The sequence below is a fragment of the Salmo salar genome, chromosome 12 (genome assembly GCF_965601325.2).
Source record: "Salmo salar chromosome 12, fSalSal1, whole genome shotgun sequence".
In the NCBI taxonomy this organism is placed as follows: Eukaryota; Metazoa; Chordata; class Actinopteri; order Salmoniformes; family Salmonidae; genus Salmo; species Salmo salar.
This window is the reverse complement of record NC_138302.1, coordinates 41,906,910-41,921,446: the sequence shown is the minus strand read 5'-3', so window position 1 is coordinate 41,921,446 and position 14,537 is coordinate 41,906,910. Positions and strand designations below refer to the sequence as shown.

The following is a 14,537-nucleotide window of genomic DNA, read 5'->3' as shown; positions in this document are numbered from 1 at the left end:
TGTCAGGAGTTTAAAATGAGACATTCTCCACATTGTCAGGAGCACAGACGTAGTGGTATTTCACACCATGGCCAAATAAGGCTGAAATACACTCCAGCAGTTACACAACTAAGCCAAATCTATGCAAAATTACTTTTATTGTTGTTATTGTTAAGTTGTTGATACAGTTTTAACATTTGCCATTAGAAAAAGCACAATGGGTAGCCTATTATTACAACTTTAGAAATGCCATAAATGCTACACATTTTATTAATGCTAAATGCAGTGGTGTAAAGTACTTAAGTAAAAATACTTTCACTTTTGATACTTAAGTATATTTTAAATCAAATACTTTTAGACTTTTACTCAAGTAGTATTTTACTGGGTTAATTTCACTTTTACTTGGGTCATTTTCTATTAACGTATCTTTACTTTTACTCAAGTATGACAATTTGGTACTTTTTCCAACACTGGCTAAATGTACCCAACTTTTATTTACTAACGTAATAAGCTCAAATTTATTGTAGCCTATTCTACACTGTACAAAAGGCACAAGAGCATCCCAGTCCTGGCATGCGCCCCCAGCTGTTCCTATTTCTAAGGTGGGTGGGGTCTACACTTCAACTCTCATTCCCTGGTTTTTAATACCTGCACGAGCCTCCGCTTCTTCATTCCATGACAAAATAATTATTGAGACAAGGCTAAACAACCGCACAACATAAAAGGACGATCTTTCCATTCACTTTTTGCAGAGGAAATCAAATCTTTCCCAGCTTGGTGACTTTGGAGAGGCTTGGATACCACTGCTTTTGCATGGACATTTTGTGAGTCACAGCGGGAGTTTTGTGTGTGTGGAAGTCACATTTACCGCAGTACCTGTTCCATTCCAACAGCCGAGGTTCTGTCCTACCCAGCGCCGTCTCCAGGTGAGTTACCGAATCCCAGGGTTGGTACGTGTGGGCGGTGTCCAAGGAATCCGTTATCTGCAATGATGCTGAAAATTTAATGGAGAGAGTGCGTTTGTGTCATTTGTCAGTATTCACTGAGTCTGACTCCGTCTCTATAGGTCAGTGTATATTTCAAATAAGAAAACAAACATGTGTTTTGTTTTGCTACTCGTCTATAGGCTAATAAATAGTTTGGTTAACCAGGCAACATGACCCAGTGACGAAATGCCTGTCTGATCCTTCATTAGTGCTGCTGTGGGATTGTTTTAGGTGTTCTGATGACATTTCTGATTTTGCCACCATAGGGTAGTAATAAGAGTTGGCAAAATGCAGTCTAGACCTGAGGTGTAGCTAATTTATACAGAGCCATACACTCTTAGGAAAAAAGGTGCTAAGGTGCTTCTTTGCCTGTCCCCAACACCTTTGAAGAACCCTTTTTGGTTCCAGGTAGAACCCTTTCCACAGAGGGTTCTACATGGAACGCAAACTAGTTCTACTTGGAACCCAAAAGGGTTCTCCTATGGAGACAGCCGAAGAACCCCTTTGGAACCCTTTTTTCTAAGAGTGTATTATGAAAGTCAAACTTAATTGATATGACTAAAGTTTGATTTGATTTACTAATACTACAACTTATATTGTTTTATAGTAGTAGAAATAGTAGCAGTAGTTGCTGGTAGCCTATATCTGTTTGTGCTGGACTAGATGGTTGTCTTTTGGAGAGTTCCTGGGGATGGTATAGAATTAGAAAAATCTGTATTTGCCAATCTAATTTGATGAAATGCTATTATTAAATTGAAACGTATACCTTAAACAACACTTGGCTTACACTATATTATTTAGTTTTGAAATATTGCATTCTACTATCATCAAACAGGATAGTATACAACAAACCCACATCTCAAAACATGCCTTCTTTACCACCTGGCAACCAACTCAACATTGTGTACTGTAGCGTGAGAGTATGTGGAGGGTGCTGACTGGCTGTATTTGCTTGGTGCACAGTGGTTGCCTGGAGGTGAGGAGGTTAGGAGACAGGAGAAACTGCTAACAGTAGCAAAGTCCACATCTGCTTCCAATCGAGCAAGAACAAGAAGCTGCTGTGTCTTAATCTGAATATGGGCTCAAGCTGTCACTCAACTCCCTACCAGCCACATAACTGCTCTCTTCACTCATTCCAAATGTGTCGCTCACTTTCCCGGTCTCTCCCTCCCTCTCTCCCCATTCCTCTCCCACCTCTCTCTTCCCCCTACCTCTCACTTCCTCCTTTGCTTTCTATCAGCCTCCCCCTTGTGCCTGAGCCCCCTGTCAAACTCAAACTGAAGAATGCTTTAACTGTCAGGACTTACCCCTTGGAGATCCTTCGGGTTAAGCAGATTTTTTATGTAGAGCATAAACAGATATCCCATAGTGAAATGTAGGCCTTCAGCTAACTTGCAGCATGCACACTCTCTTCCTCCCTATCCCCTCCTTATTTCCCCCTTCTCATCTCCCCTAGCCCCAGGTAGACGTTGCTCTTAGGCACAGATCTAGAGATAGCTCAGTCTTCACAAATCCTGATCTTGATGATTACAGGGAAAATGCAAACAATGACCTTCATTTATTTTATTTTTTGGGCAACCCATCTGGCTTATCCATTCCTCCTTCTATGTGGCTTATTCTGGAGCTGGTTCACTTACCTTCTTGCCTCTCTTCCCCAGTTTCTGCCTCCCTGATGAGGCTCTGCATGGTCTGGTAGCAGTGCTAAATCTGAAAAGAGGAAGTCCTTTTGTAGCTACACCATGCATGTCCCAACAACAGGGGTTCTGCTGCTACTGTGCTTTACTTCCTCAGAGAAGCCACTCCGCTCCATTCAATACAGCTCTGCCTGTGAATTCACTGTGACTCACTAATATGGATACTGTGTGTTAGCGCTAATGTTAGTGTATTACTGTTACCCCCACCCCTTTCTCCATTCCGGATCTCTTATTCCAGTGGCAGTGTGTGTGTGTCTCCATTTGTTTGTATTGAGAGATAGTCACCTGTTTCTCAGGTGCAGGGTTCTCACAGCCCTCTTGCTTCTGCAAACACTGCAGGAGATAGCAAGAGAATGCCCAAAGAGTGACGTCCAACCAGACAGTGAGTGCTTGTCTAACAGCTATGCAGTAGCTTCTAATTGCATTAAGAATTGAGTGGTGTGTCTCTGAAAATAAATGGCGAGAATAAGACACCTGTGTTTTATATCAAGTAGGAAACCAGAATAAAAGTAATCTGCACTTCCAGGGAGCCACAACCCACACAGTAGAACTGATAGTTTACTGTGAACTCAGGGCATATGGGGGCCGGTGTAAGGGAAGTATGGAAGTTGCATTAGTGGCATTGCTCCCCAAGGGTGAGCACTGACATCTAAGCCTGTTATTTTAGACTCGTCAGCAATATATGCTACATGGTTTTTGAAAAGTTTCACAGAAGAGCTGTAGAAAGCTGCAGAAAGAATGTACAGTTGAAGTCAGAAGTTTACATACACTTAGGTTGGAGTCTTTCAAACTCGTTTTACAATCACTCTACAAATGTCTTGTTAACAAACTATAGTTTTGGCAAGTCGGTTAGGACATCTACTTTGTGCATGACACAAGTAATTATTCCAACAATTGTTTACAGACAGATTATTTCACTTATAATTAATTGTATCACAATCCCAGTGGGTCAGAAGTTTACATACACTAAGTTGACTGTGCCTTTAAACAGCTTGGAAAAGTCCAGAAAACGATGTCATGGCTTTAGAAACTTCTGATAGGCTAATAGACATAATTTGAGTAAATTGGAGGTGTACCTGTGGATGTATTTCAAGGCTTACCTTCAAACTCAGTGCCTCTTTGCTTGACATCATGGGAAAATCAAGAGAAATCAGCCATGACCTCAGAAAAAAATCCTCCACAAGTCTGGTTCATCCTTGGGAACAATTTCCAAACGCCTGAGGTACCACGTTCATCTGTACAAACAATAGTACGCAAGTATAAACACCATGGGACCACACAGCAAAGGACCTTGTGAAGATGCGAGTTAACAGGTACAAAAGTATCTATATCCACAGTAAAACGAGTCCTATATCGACATAACCTGAAAGGCCGCTCAGCAAGGAAGAAGTCACTGCTCCAAAACCGCCATAAAAAGCCAGACTACGGTTTGCAACTGCACATGGGGACAAAGATCATACTTTTTGGAGAAATGTCCTCTGATCTAATGAACAAAATATTGAACTGTTTGGCCATAATGACCATCGTTATGTTTGGAGGAAATCCTGTAGAAAATTTGTGGGCAGAACTGAAAAAGCGCATGCGAGCAAGGAGGCCTACAAAACCTGACTCGGTTACATCAGCTGTCAGGAGGAATGGGCCAAAATTCACCCAACTTATTGTGGGAAGCTTGTGGAAGACTAGCCAAAAGGTTTAACCCAAGTTAAACAATTTAAAGGCAATGCTACCAAATACTAATTGATTGTATGCACATTTCTGACCCACTGGGAATGTGATGAAAGAAATAAAAGCTGAAATAAATCATTCTCTCTACTATTATTCTGACATTTCACATTCTTTAAATAAAGTGGTGATCCTAACTGACCTAAGACAGGGAATTTTTACTAGGATTAAATGTCAGGAATTGTGAAAAGCTGAGTTTAAATGTATTTGACTGAGGTGTATGTAAACTTCCGACTTCAACTGTACATATCTTCTTCCATTCTACTTTAGCTACTCCCATGTGATGAAGAATCATATGCAGAGTTCAATCTGTTCATTTTCATACTTACACTGAACAAAAATATAAATGCAACATTTTCTATACGCACAAAAGGTTATTTCTCTCAAATGTTGTAAACATATTTGTGCACATCCCTGTTAGTGAGTATTTCTCTTTTTCCAAGATAATCCATCCACCTGACAGGTGTGGCATATCAAGAAGCTGAATAAACAGCATGATCATTACACAGGTGCACCTTGTGCTGGGGACAATAAAAGGCCAATCTAAAATCTGCAGTTTTGTCACACAACACAATGCCACGGATGTCTCCAGTTGAGGGAGCTTGCAATTCGCATGCTGGCTGCAGGAATGTCCACCAGAGCTTTGCAGACCATGTGCATGGCGTCGTGTGGGCGAGCGGTTTGCTGATGTCAACGTTGTGAACCAGAGTGCCCAATGGTGGTGGTGGGGTTATGGTACGGATAGGCATAAGCTACGGACAACACACACAATTGCATTTTATCGACAGCAATTTGAATGCACAAAAATACCGTGATGAAATCCTCAAGTGAAGTACATTTTTTTTAAAGGTATCTGTGACCAACAGATGCATATCTGTATTCCCAGTCATGTGAAATCCATAGATTCGGGCCTAATTAATTCATTTCAATTGATTGATTTCTTCATATGAACTGTAACTAAATTGTTGCATGTTGCATTCATATTTTCATTCAGAATAGTAGGCTAGGCTAGGTCTTCTTTTGTCAATTGAGCTATAATTGCTTGATTACTGCTCCAGTATTTAGCATCCAATTACGTATTATACTGTATGCAATTCACAACTCATACCATTACATAATGTAGAATTCCACCACCCGTATAGACACTGTATCAGTCCATTCAGTGCAGTGGATTAACAGGGGAATAGTAAAGTGCACTGAATGTTTTTCTTAATGCATAATTATAGTGTATTTGTTGTGGTGTGACCTGTGAGAATAGGGGCCCTGGTAGTATCAAATCAAATCAAATGTATTTGTCACATAGCAGGTGTTAGCAGGTGTCACATAGCAGGGGTTAGCAGGTGTTAATGCAAGTGTAGCGAAATGCTTGAGCTTCTAGTTCCGACCATGCAGTAATATCTAACAAGTAATTTAACCTAACAATTTCACAACAACTACCTTATACACACAAGTGTAAAGGAATGAATACGAATATGTACATAAAAATATATAAATGAGTGACGGCCGAACGGCATAGGCAAGATGCAGTAGATGGTATAGAGTACAGTATTTACATATGAGATGAGCAATGCAGGGTATGAAAACATTATATGAAGTGACATTGTTTAAAGTGGCTAGTGATACATTACATCAAGATGGCAAGATGCAGTAGATGGTATAGCGTACAGTATATACATAAGAGATGAGTAGTGTAAGTAAACATTATATAATATAAAGTGGCTAGTGATAAATTTATTACATCAATTTTACCATTATTAAAGTGGGTGGAGTTGAGTCAGTATGTTGGCAGCAGCCACTCAATGTTAGTGATGGCTGTTTAACAGTCTGATGGCCTTGAGATAGAGACTGAAAAACAGCTTCTCGGTCCCCGCTTTGATGCACCTGTACTGACCTCGCCTTCTGGGTGATAGCAGGGTGAACAGGCAGTGGCTCGGGTGGTTGCTGTCCTTGATGATCTTTTTGGCCTTCCTGTGACATTGGGTGGTGTAGGTGTCCTGGAGGGCAGGTAGTTTGCACCCGGTGATGCGTTGTGCAGACCTCACTACCCTCTGGAGAACCTTCCGGTTATGGGCGGAGCAGCTGCCGTACCAGGCGGTGATACAGCCCGACAGGATGCTCTCGATTGTGCATCTGTGAGTGTTTTTGGTGACGAGACGAATTTCTTCAGCCTCCTGAGGTTGAAGAGGCACTGCTGCGCCTTCTTCACCACGCTGTCTGTGTGGGTGGACCATTTCAGTTTGTCCGTGATGTGTACACCGAGGAACTTAAAACTCTCCACCCTCTCCACTACTGTCCCGTCAATGTAGATAGGGGGCTGCTCCCTCTGCTGTTTCCTGAAGTCCACAATCATCTCTTTTGTTTTGTTGACATTGAGTGTGAGGTTATTTTCCTGACACCACACTCTGAGAGCCCTCACCCTGTAGGCCGTCTTGTCGTTGTTGGTAATCAAGACTACCACTGTAGTGTCGTCTGCAAACTTGATGATTGAGTTGGAGGCGTGCATGGCCACGTAGTCATGGGTGAACAGGGAGTACAGTAGAGGGCTGAGAACGCACCCTTGTGGGGACCCAGTGTAGAGGATCAGCGGGGTGGAGATGTTGTTACCTACCCTCACCACCTGGGGGCAGCCCGTCAGGAAGTTCAGGACCCAGTTGCACAGGGCGGGGTCGAGACCCCGTATGGGCACTGCTGTGTTAGTTAGGAAGTAGTGGGGCACACTGAGGCATCTTTGTACCTGCACACATTCACTTTTTTATTTATTTCACCTTTATTTAACCAGGTAGGCAAGTTGAGAACAAGTTCTCATTTACAATTGCGACCTGGCCAAGATAAAGCAAAGCAGTTTGACACATACAACACAGAGTTACACATGGAGTAAAACAAACATACAGTCAATAATACAGTAGAAAAATAAGTCTATATACAATGTGAGCAAATGAGGTGAGATAAGGGAGGTAAAGGCAAAAAAGCCATGGTGGCAAAGTAAATACAATATAGCAAGTAAAACACTGGAATGGTAGATTTGTAGTGGAAGAAAGTGCAAAGTAGAAATAGAAATAATGGGGTGCAAAGGAGCAAAATAAATAAATAAATAAATGTAGTTCTACTTGTGTTTAAGAGCAGTTGGAGGCTACGGATGGAGAGTTGTATGGCATTAATGCTCGTCTGGAGGGTTGTTAACACAGTGTCTAAAGAAGGGCCAGAAGTATACAGAATGGTGTCGTCTGCATAGAGGTGGATCAGAGACTCACCAGCAGCAAGAGCGACATCATTGATGTATACAGAGAAAAGAGTTGGCCCAAGAATTGAACCCTGTGGCACCCCCATAGAGACTACCAGAGGTCCGGACAACAGGCCCTCTGATTTGACACACTGAACTCTATCAGAGAAGTAGTTGGTGAACCAGGCGAGGCAATCATTTGAGAAACCAAGGCTATTGAGTCTGCCGATGAGGATGTGGTGATTGACAGAGTCGAAAGCCTTGGCCAGGTCAATGAATACGGAAGCACAGTATTGTTTCTTATCGATGGCGGTTACGATATCGTTTAGGACCTTGAGCGTGGCTGAGGTGCACCCATGACCAGCTCTGAAACCAGATTGCATAGCGAAGAAGGTGCGGTGGGATTCGAAATGGTCGGTAATATGTTTGTTGACTTGGCTTTCGAAGACCTTAGAAAGGCAGGGTAGGATAGATATAGGTCTGTAGCAGTTTGGGGTCAAGAGTGTCCCCTCCTTTGAAGAGGGGGATGACAGCAGCTGCTTTCCAATCTTTTGGAATCTCAGACGACACGAAAGGGTGCTTGAGCAGGCTAGTAATAGGGGTTGCAACAATTTCGGCAGATCATTTTAGAAAGAAAGGGTCCAGATTGTCTAGCCCGGCTGATTTGTAGGGGTCCAGATTTTGCAGCTCTTTCAGAACATCAGCTGACTGGATTTGGGAGAAGGAGAAATGGGGAAGGCTTGGGTGAGTAGCTGTGGGGGGTGCAGTGCTATTGACTGCGGTAGGGATAGCCATGTGGAAAGCATGGCCAGCCGTAGAAAAATGCTTATTGAAATTCTCAATGATAGTGGATTTATCGGAGTTGACAGAGTTTCCTATCCTCAGTGCAGTGGGCAGCTGGGAGGAGGTGTTCTTATTCTCCATGGAATTTACTGTGTCCCAGAACTTTTTCGAGTTTGTGTTGCAGGAAGCAAATTTCTGCTTGAAAAAGCTAGCCTTGGCTTTTCTAACTGCCTGTGTATATTGGTTTCTAACTTCCCTGAAAAGTTGCATATCACGGGGGCTGTTCGATGCTAATGCAGAACGCCACAGGATGTTTTTGTGTTGGTTAAGGGCAGTCAGGTCTGGGGAGAACCAAGGGCTATATCTGTTCCTGGTTCTAAATTTCTTGAAAGGGGCATGCTTATTTAAGATGGTGAGGAAGGCATTTAAAAAAAATAACCAGGCATCCTCTACTGATGGGATGAGGTCAATATCCTTCCAGGATACCCGGGCCAGGTCGATTAGAAAGGCTTGCTAGTTGAAATGTTTCAGGGAGCGTTTGACAGTGATGAGTGGAGGTCGTTTGACCGCTGACCCATTACGGATGCAGGCAATGAGGCAGTGATCGCTGAGATCTTGGTTGAAAACAGCAGAGGTATATTTAGAGGGCAAGTTGGTTAGGTTGATATTTATGAGGGTGCCCGTCTTTATGGCTTTGGGGTGGTACATGGTAGGTATATTAATAATTTGTGTGAGATTGAGAGCATCAAGCTTAGATTGTAGGATGGCTGGGGTGTTAAGCATGTTCCAGTTTAGGTCACCTAGCAGCATGAGCTCTGAAGATAGATGGGGGGGCAATGAGTTCACATATGGTGTCCAGAGCACAGCTGGGGGCACCTACTCAACAGCCAGTGTAATCCCGTGGCGCGATATTCAAATACCTCAAAAATGCAAAAACTTCAATTTTTCAAACATATGACTATTTTACACCATTTTAAAGACAAGACTCTCATTAATCTAACCACACTGTCCGATTTCAAAAAGGCTTTACAACGAAAGCAAAACATTAGATTATGTCAGCAGAGTACCCAGCCAGAAATAATCAGACACCCATTTTTGAAGCTAGCATATAATGTCACATAAACCCAAACCACAGCTAAATGCAGCACTAACCTTTGATGATCTTCATCAAATGACAACCCTAGGACATTATGTTATACAATACATGCATGTTTTGTTCAATCAAGTTCATATTTATATCAAAAACCAGCTTTTTACATTAGCATGTGACTAGCATGTGACTAGCATTCCCACCGAACACTGCCGGTGAATTTACTAAATTACTCACGATAAACGTTCACAAAAAACATTACAATTATTTTAAGAATTATAGATACAGAACTCCTCTATGCACTCGATATGTCCGATTTTAAAATAGCTTTTCGGTGAAAGCACATTTTGCAATATTCTAAGTAGATAGCCCGGCATCACAGGGCTAGCTATTTAGACACCCAGCAAGTTTAGCACTCACCAAAGTCAGATTTACTATAAGAAAAATGTTATTACCTTTGCTGTTCTTCGTCAGAATGCACTCCCAGGACTTCTACTTCAATAACAAATGTTGGTTTGGTCCCAAATAATCCATTGTTATATCCAAATAGTGACGTTTTGTTCGTGCGTTCAAGACACTATCCGAAAGGGTAAATAAGGGTGACGAGCATGGCGCATTTCGTGACAAAAAATGTCTAAATATTCCATTACCGTACTGCGAAGCATGTCAACCGCTGTTTAAAATTAATTTTTTTATGCAATTTTTCTCGTAAAAAAGTGATAATATTCCGACCGGGAAATCGTTTTTTTATTACAAAGAGAGTGAAAGTAAAAGCATGCTATCCCCTCATGCACGAGCCTCAGTCTAATGGCCCTCTGATAGAGCACTTGCCAAACGCGCTAATGTGTTTCAGCCTGGGGATGGAATTACATCGTTCAGCTTTTTCCCGCCTTCTGAGAGCCCATGGGAGCCGTAGGAAGTGTCACGTCATGCCAGAGATCCCCTGTATTTGTTAGAGATGATCAAGGAGGGCAAGAAATGGTCAGACAGGCCACTTCCTGTAAGGAATCTTCTCAGGTTTTGGCCTGCCAAATGAGTTCTGTCATACTCACAGACACCATTCAAACAGTTTTAGAAACTTTAGGGTATTTTCTATCCAAAGCCAATAATTATATGCATATTCTAGTTACTGGGCAGGAGTAGTAACCAGATTAAATCGGGTACGTTTTTTATCCGGCCGTGCAAATACTGCCCCCTAGCCCCAACTGGTTAATAAACCTCTGTCTGTCTACCCCTTAATTTGCTCTAACTATATCAAATCAAATTTTATTTGTCACATGCGCCGAATACAGGTGTAGACCATACAGTGAAATGCTTACTAAACCAACAATGCAGTTAAGTAAAAACTTGAAAAAGAACAAATAATTAAATAAGAGGCTATTTACAGGGGGTTAGTCAAGGTAATATGTACACTATCATTCAAAAGTTTGGGGTCACTTAGAAATGTCCTTGTTTTTGAAAGAAAAGCACATTTTCTGATTTGATTTGCTGATCACCATTTGATTAGCTGTTCAGTAGTCTTATAGCTTGGGGGTAGAAGCTGTTAAGAAGCCTTTTGGACATAGACTTGGCGCTCCGGTACCGCTTGCCGTGCGGTAGCAGAGAGAACAGTCTATGACTAGGTTGGCTGGAGTCATTGACAATTTTTAGGGCCTTCCTCTGACACCGCCTGGTATGGAGATCCTGGATGGCAGGATACTTGGCCCTAATGATGTACTGGGCCGTATGCACTACCCTCTGTAGAGCCTTGTGGTCGGAGGCCAAGCAGTTGCCATACCAGGCAGTGATGCAACCAGTCAGGATGCTCTCGATGGTGCAGCTGTAGAACTTTTTGAGGATCTGAGGACCCATGCCAAATCCTTTCGGTCTCCTGAGGGGGAATAGGCTTTGTCGTACTCTGTCGGGTCCTCTTCACGACTGTCTAGCTAGGTTTCCATCCAATTGGTGACAGATTTTCATGTAAACATTCTACATTTTGTGCAAATATTCAGCGCCTCATCTGTAGCCAAATAAACTGCATGCTTTCTTGACGAGTCGTAGTGGGAGGACCACACAACATATCAAGTGACTAAGTTTACTCGATATGATGGTTATATCAATATTTGTGCATAAAAGCGTTTCCACCAACATTTCTCGCATAATTCATTTTACCGACAAAAAGATCCCACCTTGTCTAGCGTCTTTTTGTTTTGTCGACATTTGAAAAAATTAGAGTAGGATGGAAACCTGATTACTTTCCATCTCACTTTATTCTGCTGTATCCGTCTTTTCTTTCTATCGCTTTCTTGCTATCTATGAAATTAGTCTGTTGGCTTTGACATCCATTTTCATATCAGAGAGCTTGCCGGCTCATGTCAATTGGCATTGGTTTAATGTTTCCTTCACTCAAACTTCACTGCCAAGTAGGCAAAGCACATGGCACAGTTGTCTTTGATGTGATGTCTGTCTACGCGCTCTGAGGAAGTTGTTCCCATTGGGCATTCACAAATTGACCAAAATGAGGCCAATGAATGACTAATATTCAAGGTACAAATTATCTGAGCGATAACGATACATTTCACCTGGACACCTCTCTCAGGACTGAAGAAGAGAAGTTTATTTTATAATGCCTGTTTTGAATTGACAGCATGCCTTTCGCAGATTAGTCCTGTGTGCAGCCGTCTATTAGGGTAGGAATTACTCCTCTGTACCTCCGCCATCTGATTGGTATCAAGGTTTTTATCGCAGGAATGTGCTGGTGGTAAAGTACTCTAGATTACCTGTTTTGTTCTGTGTTCTCTCGTTGCGGTGCAGTGTGAAGCCTGCCCAAACTCAGCCCCGAGAGGTCCGGCTCCCAGACCAGCACCCTTTACATGAGACAGCTGTGTGTCTGTGTGTCTGTCCTGCTAGCCTTGGCCACCATGGCTGTAGCTAGGTCTAAAGCAGGTTAGCCAAGTCCAACTGAAGTAATAAAAAGACCATGAATGGATTGCAGTTCAGCCCACATTCAATTGCTTCTTGCATTTTATATTTTATTCCAAGATTACATCAAAATGAGAACTGGCTTTGCAAGGAAGTTAATGAAATTAATACAAAACTACTGTTTAATTATCTGCTTATGCCGTAGCTAATGTGATATTCATGATTTCCCACTCTGGCTTCACACTTTCTCACATCGCCTAAACCAGGACCAGAGCAGAAGTGCAAGTCCTGCCCAGTGGACCTCATGTTCATTATTGACAGCTCTCGAAGTGTGCGGCCCCACGAGTTTGAGACCATGCGCAAGTTCATGATTGACATCATCCACACACTGGACATGGAGGCAAATGCCACCCGAGTGGGCGTGGTGCAGTACTCCAGCCAGGTAAACAACCTCTTGTCAACTTCACAATTTATCCTTTTGTTTATACACATTAGTGAAGAACTACGCTTGGAAAGGGAAGATCATTCTTGATGAATTCTTAGCTTGGCTTCCCTTTCCAATTGTAGTTCTTGTAAAGGCTAAATGCCACTGGTGAAGACTCAGTTTCACCTAAATAGAGAGCTAGACATGCAAACCCTGCATATGAAGAGGTGACTGATTCTTTGCATGTTTCAATGACTCTAGGTCCAGAATGAATTCTCTCTCAAGACCCACAGCAAGCTGCAGGGCATGGTGAAAGGCATCAATGAGATCCTCCCCCTGGCGCAGGGCACCATAACTGGCCTGGCCATCAAGTATGTTATGAACCATGCCTTCACGGCAGCCGAGGGCGACCGACCCAAGGTGCCCAATGTGGCCATCATCGTAACAGACGGGCGGCCCCAGGACCGCGTGGCGGAGGTAGCAGCCGAGGCTCGAGACAAAGGAATCGAGATCTATGCGGTGGGTGTCGCCCGGGCGGATATGACCTCGCTGCGTGCTATGGTGTCACCGCCCATCGAGGACCATGTCTTCCTGGTGGAGTCTTTTGACCTGATCTACCAGTTTGGCCTGCAGTTCCAGGACAAGCTCTGCGGTAGGTTGGGTCGATAAGCGATGTTATCGAATTATTGTAAAAAGTTTGGACACACCTTCTCATTCAAGGGTTTTTCTTTATTTGTACTATTTTCGACATTGTATAAAAATAGTGAAGAAATCAAAACTATGAAATAATGTAGTAACCAATAAAGTGTTCAACAAAACAAAATATATTTTAGATTTTAGATTCTTCAAAGCAGCCACCCTTTACCTTGATGACAGCTTTGCACACTCTTGGCATTCTCTCAACCAGCTTCTTGAGGAATGCTTTTCCAACAGTCTTGAAGGCTGACCCACATGCTGAGCACTTGTTGGCTGCTTTTCCTTCACTCAACAGTCCAACTCATCCCAAACCATCTAAATTGGGTTGCGCTTGGGTGATTGTGGAGGCCAGGTCATCTGATGCAGCACTCCATCACTCTCAGTCTTGGTCAAATAGCCCTTACACAGCCTGGAGGGGTGTTCGATCACTGTCCTGTTGAAAAAGAAATGATAGTCCCACTAAGCCCAAACCAGATGGGATGGCGTATCGCTGCAGAATGCTGTCGTAGCCATGCTGGTTAAGTGTGCCTTGAATTCTAAATAAATCACTGACAGTGTCACCAGCAAAGCACCCCCACACCATCACACCTCCTCCTCCATGCTTCACGGTGGGATCCACATATGCGGAGATCATCCGTTCACCTACTCTGCGTCTCACAAAGACACAGCGGTTGGAACCAAAAATCTAAAATTTGGACTCATTGGATCAAAGGACACATTTCCATTGCTCGTGTTTCTTGGCCCAAGCAAGTCTCTTCTTCTTATTGGTGTCCTTTAGTAGTGGTTTTATTGCAGCAATTCGACCATGAAGGCCTGATTCACGCAGTCTCCTCTGAACAGTTGATGTTGAGATGTGTCTGTTACTTGAACTCTGTGAAGCATTTATTTGGGTTGCAATATGAGGTGAGCTGTTCTTGCAATAATATAGACTTAGCCCTATTTGGTAAAAGACCATCTTCTGTATACCACCCCTACCTTGCCACAACACAAATGATTGGCTCAAACACATTAAGATGGAAAGAAATTCCACAAATTTACTTTT

At 42.7% G+C, this 14,537-nt stretch overlaps 2 protein-coding genes across 5 annotated transcripts in view; one reads left to right on the top strand and one right to left on the bottom strand.

The window, feature by feature from the left end:
• rbpjl (recombination signal binding protein for immunoglobulin kappa J region-like) overlaps positions 1 to 7,659 on the bottom strand; it is a 27,212-nt gene extending 19,553 nt beyond the window's left edge. Inside the window, exons 1-2 of one of the 4 annotated variants that reach the window (XM_014131613.3) lie at positions 2,603 to 7,659; positions 856 to 962 (exon numbers count right to left, since the gene is read on the bottom strand). In XM_014131613.3, coding sequence (XP_013987088.1) covers positions 856 to 962; positions 2,603 to 2,710 — 215 coding nt within the window. In that variant the 5' untranslated portion in view covers positions 2,711 to 7,659. Of the gene's footprint in view, positions 1 to 855; positions 974 to 2,602 lie in introns of all 4 variants that reach the window. The other 3 variants (XM_014131612.3, XM_045691368.2, XM_014131616.3) reach the window with 3 other exon arrangements.
• Positions 626 to 14,537, top strand: LOC106565053 (matrilin-4). The gene is made up of 4 exons (XM_014131677.3): positions 626 to 905; positions 12,268 to 12,399; positions 12,642 to 12,817; positions 13,061 to 14,537. Exons 2-4 carry the CDS (start codon positions 12,327 to 12,329, stop codon positions 13,466 to 13,468), a joined length of 657 nt encoding a protein of 218 aa, XP_013987152.3. The 5' UTR covers positions 626 to 905; positions 12,268 to 12,326; the 3' UTR covers positions 13,469 to 14,537.